Raw genomic sequence first — 6476 nt, 5'->3', positions numbered from 1 at the left:
ACATAGTGCGAGCTATGCCGGGAATTCCAGGTACTCTGAGTCAGACCTATTATCTGATCTAGGTCTACATATAAATCTGGATACCAGGTGTTCTTAGGATGTATGCCCCAGGTTGAATTTAACAGGGTCCAGTCTGCAGACCAGACGAGGGTTCCCTTGAACCCATGGATGGGTCCCCCATAAACTCGCCAGGTGACATTATATGGCTGATGAGGACTAGGATAAGGGAAGGCACGCAAAGGGGTACATACAAGTAATATTAGCAGTGTGTAGGTAGAGAGCGCTTCAGTTTGAGTTTTAAAGGATTGTCTGCGGCCTGCTGGATCTTCCATTGTGGAATGAAGTCCTCTTGAATGGCGAACGGGTCCGAGAGTCTAACATGGGTGTGGTGAACCCAGGAGGCGATGTCGTCTACTTTCAGAGCGGTGGGTATCACCAGGATCATGACATACGGGCCCTTCCACTGGGGTTCCAAAGTCTCCTGGTGATGCCTTTTCATGTAGACCCAATCACTAGGCCAGAACTTGTGGGGCTCAGGTATGGGACCAGCTTTGTAAGTAGCTCGCAGCCGGTTCCAACTTTCTTTTTGTGCCTGCTGGTAACACCGAAGGGAGAGGAGGAAATTTTCATCATCTGCTTCAGTTATTAAATCTGTGTAAGTATTGGGGATGATAGGGTGTGGCCTCCCATAGGGTATCCCATAAGGAGTAAGCCCAAGCTTATAAGGAGAATTTCTCGCCCGATACAAAGCAAAGGGAAGGAGAGCCACCCAGTCTCCACCAGACTCAAGAGTTAATTTGGTTAAGGTCTCTTTTTGGGTTCTATTCATTCTCTCTACCTGTCCTGAGCTCTGGGGCCTGTAAGCACAATGTAATTTCCAGGTTGTCCCCAGAGCTGTAGCTACCCCCTGTGTTACTTGTGATACAAAGGCAGGGCTGTTGTCTGAGCCCATCAGATCTGGCAGTCCATACCTGGGGAGAATGTCTTCCAGCAACTTCTTGGCCACCATCTGAGTGGTCTCATGCTTCGTTGGAAATGCTTCCATCCACCCAGAAAAAGTATCTATAAAAACTAAGAGATATTTATATCCATACCTTCCTGGTTTAATTTCTGTGAAATCCACTTCCCAATATGCATCAGGCTTGTTTCCTGGCTCTCAGGTTCCTTAGGCAGCAGGTCCCGATCTGCCATTAGTGAGCTGACAGGCCTTACAAGCCCCAACAATTTGGTACAGGTTAGTGTCTAGACGTTCTATTTTAATCTTCGCATGATGGACTAGGTCTTTCAGTTTCCGGTTGCCCATGTGGTGGCTTGGTGCATACACCGGAGCACTTCTATGCCTAGCTGAGAGGATGGTTCTGCCATCTGCAGTGCGCCACCAACCGTTGTATTTTGCTGGGCAATGTGCTTGAGGAATAGTGTGAAGCCAAGCCAGGTCCTCCGGAGAGTATTTGTGTTTCTCTGGCAGCACTGGCGCTCCTGGATCTGGCAGGTGGAGGGCTAGCTCTTGGGTTACCTTGAGGGCTACACTCTTGGCTATCTTGTCCACTTGGTGATTACCCTGAGCCACCGGGGAATTTCCTTTCTGGTGACCCGGGCAGTGAATGATGGCTACTTTCTTCGGCAACCAGATGGCTGTCAGGAGGTCCAATATTTCTTGCTTGTTCTTTACCGTTTTTCCTTCTGCCATTAGCAACCCCCTCTCCCTGTAGATGACACCATGAATGTGGGCCGTGGCAAACGCATACCGACTGTCAGTATAGATATTAATTTTCTTTCCTTTTCCCATAACCAAGGCCTTAGTGAGAGCGATGAGTTCTGCCCATTGGGCAGAAGTACTGCTTGAGAGGGGCTCAGCCCACAATGTTTCGGTTTCTGAGACCACAGCCACCCCTGCATACCTGTGTCCATCCCTCATGAAACTGCTGCTGTCTGTGAACCAGGTTTCCTCAGCGTCAGGCAGTGGCTGATCAGTCAGGTCTTGGCGGAGGCTGTGAACTTGCACCAGTATATCTTGGCATTGATGTAGCAGCACCTCTGCATCTGGGTTGTGTAAAAGAGTGGCAGCATTCAAAGCTACACTGGGTAAGAACCGAATCCTTGGTGGGTTTAGTAGTAGGCCTTGATAATGAGTCAGTCGCGCATTGCTCATCCATCCATCTGGGGGCTGCTTTAAGACTCCCTCGATGGTGTGAGGGGTCGTTATTAACAGTTCTTGCCCCAGGGTGAGTTTGTCTGCATCTTTTACTAAGAGGGCAGTTGCCGCAATAATCCATAAACAAGGGGGCCATCCCGAGGTGACTGGGTTGAGAGGTAAGCTACTGGGCGAGTCCAGGGTCCCAAAGTCTTGGGTTAATACTCCCTTTGCCACCCCTTTGTGCTCATCCACATATAGATGGAAAGGTCTGGTAATATCGAGGAGACTTAATGCAGGAGAGATTAACAAGGCCATCTTGAGGTTTTAAAATGCCTGGTCTCTTTCTGCTATCCACTGGAAAGGCTGCCCCTCTTTGGTGGCTTCATAAAGGGGCTTAGCAATCTCAGCAAACCCCGGCACCCACAGTCTACAGAATCCAACCATTCCCCAAAATTCCCGCACTTGCCTGGGAGTAGTGGGAGTTGGAATGCGAGTGCAGTGCTCTTTCTGGCTTCACTCAGCCATATCTAGCCATCTTTAAGTACATATCCTAAATAATTCACAGTTTGCTGACAAAGTTGGGCTTTCTTTGCCAAGGCTCAATATCCCATGTCTCCCAGGGTAGTGAGCAGATCCTGCGTTCCTTGCAAGCAATTGCTCTGTAGCAGCTGCTACTAATTTGTCATTTACATACTGGAGGAGGGTCAAGCCGGAGTGAGACCTACGGAACTCACCTAAATCTGCATGTAGGACTTCATCAAAGATAGTTGGAGAATTCTTAAAGTCTTGCGGTAGGTGGGTCCAGGTGAGTTGTCCACTGATGCCCTCCTCTGGATCTCTCCACTCAAAGGCAAACATAGCCTGGCTTTGTGGGGCTAGAGGGAGACTGCAGAAGGCATCTTTTAAATCTAATACTGTGTACCATGTTTGAGTTGGGGCCAAGGCACTGAGGAGTGTATACGGGTTAGGCACCGCGGGATGGATATCCATCACCCGCTTATTTACTTCCCGTAAATCCTATACTGGACAATAGTCATTCGTACGGGGTTTATTGATAGGCAACAGGGGAGTATTCCAAGCTGACTGGCAAGGGATCAAAATACACGCCCGTAGGAGGCGTCTAATGTGTGGCATTATGCCTTTCTTTGCCTCCGCAGCCATGGGGTATTGCTTTACTTTTATGGGTTCTGCTCCAGGCTTAAGTTCTACTAAGACGGGAGGCTGATGAAAGGCTAACCCTATACCTCCTATCCCAGCCCATGCTAACGGGTAGGAGTGGAGCCAGTCATTAATGTCAGCTTGGGCCCCAGGAGGTTGTTGGTGGAATGCATACTCATCTTCTAGCTGAACAGTTAGAACCTGTATAAGGCGCCCTTGATTATCTGTGACCTGTGGTCCATCCTGCTTGAAGGTTATCTGGGCCCCAATTTTAGTTAATAAATCTCTTCCAAATAAGGGATATGGGCAGTCTGGGATAACCATGAATGCATGGGATACCTAGCCCATGCCCAGGTCTACAGTTCTTCAGGTAGTCCATGAGTATTTCTTCATCCCAGTTGCCCCTTGGACCCAAGATTTTCTTATATCTAGTTTACCTTGGTCACTTAGAAGCACTGAATGCTGGGTGCCAGTGTCCACAAGGAAATCTATTGGTGTCCCCTCCACTTTGAGGGTTACCCTGGGTTCAGGGAGGGGTGCTGAACCCTGACTCCTCTAGTCACTTAATTCCCTCATTTCTAAGATGTGGGTTTCACCCTGGGGGGGCAGGCTTGTTGGCTCTCCATTTGGGGCATTCTCTGGCCTAGTGCCCTATTTCCTTGCAGTAGGCGCACTGGTCCCTCTGCAAGCATCAGCGTCCTCCCTCCCAGGGTTTTTCTTCACCTTCAATTGTTAGCTGCTTTAGTCAAGCCTGACGATCTCTTGGCTCAGCAGCAGTGGCGGCCAGCAGGATTTTAGCCAAGTCTTGAGTTTGTTTGGTTCAAGCTCAAGTCTGCTTTTCCTCCAATGTCTCTCTATTATTATAAACTTTCTCAGCCACTGCGAGCCAATCCTGTAAAGATTTTTCAGCCAGCCTATCTACTCTCTGAAGTTTCTTTCTTATATCTGGGGCAGACTGGTTAACAAAAGCCATAATAACCGCGGCTTTACTACCTTCTGCCTCAGAATCCATGGGTGTATAAGTACAGAATGCTTCCATAATCCTTTCTAGAAAGGCAGCGGGAGACTCATTCTTTTCCTGCTGCACATTACCTACCTTAGCCCAATTAGTCGGCTTGTGGGCCGCTTTCTGGAGACCCCTCATTAGAGTCTGGCGGTAGGATTGGAGACTCACCTGACCATTTCTTCTATGGAAATCCCAATCAGGGTAGGTAAGGAGGAAAACAGCATCAATCATAGCAGGATTAGTTGTCACCATCCCATTTTCGCCCTTAACCGACTTTCAGGCTTCAGACAGAATTCTTTCTCTTTCTTCCATGGTGAACAATACCTGTAAAAGCTGCTGACAATCATCCCAAGTGGGCTGATGAGTAAAAAGAACAGAATCTGAAAGATCAATTAAAGCACTGGATTTCTCAGAAAATTTAGGATTCTGCATTTGTCAATTATATAAATCACTAGTGGGAAAAGGCCAGTAGTAAAGATCTTGCACTCTGTCCTCATCCGGAGGGCTCGCGGCCCTCAAGGGAAGGACAGTTGAGTCAGCATTCGCCTCTCACTGGGCTCATTGCCTTGTGTATGGTAGACTTCCAGCAGCAGGTCTGGCTGCAGTCCCGGCTTCAGCAGCGGGCTCCCATGCCACTGCCTCTCCGGGAGGTGGGGAGGCAACCTGTGGAGGGGCAGTAGGATGATATGGAGGAGGACAAAAGAGATCCTGATCCATGCTGTCCTGTAACACAGGGTAAAGTGGTGCAGAGGGTTTGGGTTTAGTAGGTTTAGTGGATTTCTCAATGGGGGGCTTCTCGTGCATTATAAGAGCTGCTCCACTGTTCTGGACATTATCTGCGGGGGCAGAAGCGCCTTTAACCAAGGAGGGGGATCGTCCATCAGATGCATCCAGGTGGTTATGTATGGAACCTGGTCAGGGTGACGGATCCGTGGACAATAGACAATGTCCTTAACCTGGAAAATAATGGGAAGGTGAAAGGTTCCTTTGGGAGGCCAGCCAACGTTGAAAGTTGGCCACTCACTGCTGCAAAAAGTAATAAGTTTAGCTTTCTTCACCATTAGTCCTAAGTCCTGTGCTCTAGACTTGAAATCTGAGAAATGGTCAAGGAAAAGAGAAAGAGGGGTTGTCTGAGTCTGTCCCATATTACAATCAGAGTCACCCCGTCAGAGCCAACCACAACCACATGAAAACACTAATAAAAGACACAGCACACAAGAGGACAAACAAGACAGACTGTCCATGGAAACAAAACTGAAAGTAAGCCGACAGTCTCTGACAGTGCTGCGGGAGCGACCCGCAAAAGTGCCCTGGCACAAGAACCACTTCCTCCACACCACACCCTGGGTATTCCACGTCCCAGTCTGGTGGAGTGATCTCTACAACATATACTGAGTTTTCTCTGCACCCTGGGGACTCCATGTCCCAATCCGGAGGAGGGACTCTCACATCAGAAGAGGCTGGGACGTCTCCAGAGCCCTCCTGGCCAGCAGCCTCCAGTGCATCCGCCTTGACTTTATGCCGACCACACCATTCACAAACCTTCAATCCCAAAAATAAGCACAATAGACAAGACAAACACTTACCACGTAATGGCTCTTTGGGTCACGGGTCCTCAGGGGGTCTTGGGGGATCCTGGACAAGCCCCCAGATGTAATGCCAGATCCCAAAGTCCCCAAAGACCACCAGGGAGCTGATTCCAATGCAAAAGCAAGAGCCTTTTTATTGCAAGCTCGAGCTCGGGCTCCCGGGGCCTCCGCTGCAACAGATCCAAGCCAGGAGCATCAAGCTCTGTAGCAGGCGTATTTTATAGTGTAGCACAGCAAAGTGGGTGTATATAATTTAAACAAAGGGACTGCTTCTGGATTGGCTGCCACTGGGCCTGCCATATGGCCTGATCCAGAGGGCAGTTCCTGATTGGAAGCTGGTGACTCATGGTGACTCGTCACTTCGGGGAAATGCCTGCTTTTACAGGAAAGTAAAACTTTCACAATAAAATGGCAGAGAAAATGAAACTTAACAATTAAAATGGCATCAGTCTGGTTCTTTCACTATGTACTTGGCTGTGCAGATCAGGTCCCAGTAATGTATTTTTGATCAGGTCCCAGTAATGTATTTTTGATACTGCTTCAATTGCCTGGGGAGGCCTCCTCATAAAATATTCACCCAGGCCGA

The 6476-nt window shown here is 48.7% G+C and overlaps 1 protein-coding gene across 12 annotated transcripts; it reads right to left on the bottom strand.

Moving 5' to 3' along the window:
• Positions 1-241: 241 nt before the first annotated feature.
• LOC128587564 (uncharacterized) lies at positions 242-6057 on the bottom strand. 12 transcript variants are annotated; one of them, XM_053593846.1, is made up of 4 exons: positions 4019-6057; positions 2872-3023; positions 972-2043; positions 242-595 (listed from the first exon to the last, which is right to left on the bottom strand). In XM_053593846.1, exons 2-3 carry the CDS (start codon positions 2993-2995, stop codon positions 1166-1168), a joined length of 1002 nt encoding a protein of 333 aa, XP_053449821.1. In that variant the 5' UTR covers positions 2996-3023; positions 4019-6057; the 3' UTR covers positions 242-595; positions 972-1165. The 12 variants fall into 12 exon arrangements, with proteins under 12 accessions (XP_053449821.1, XP_053449820.1, XP_053449819.1 ...); XM_053593845.1 differs by having other exon boundaries at positions 4470-6057; XM_053593844.1 differs by having other exon boundaries at positions 972-1706; positions 1902-6057.
• Between the last annotated feature and the right edge of the window lie 419 nt (positions 6058-6476).

This window comes from Nycticebus coucang, chromosome 6, assembly GCF_027406575.1.
Source record: "Nycticebus coucang isolate mNycCou1 chromosome 6, mNycCou1.pri, whole genome shotgun sequence".
In the NCBI taxonomy this organism is placed as follows: domain Eukaryota; kingdom Metazoa; phylum Chordata; class Mammalia; order Primates; family Lorisidae; genus Nycticebus; species Nycticebus coucang.
This window is presented reverse-complemented; position numbering and strand designations above follow the sequence as displayed.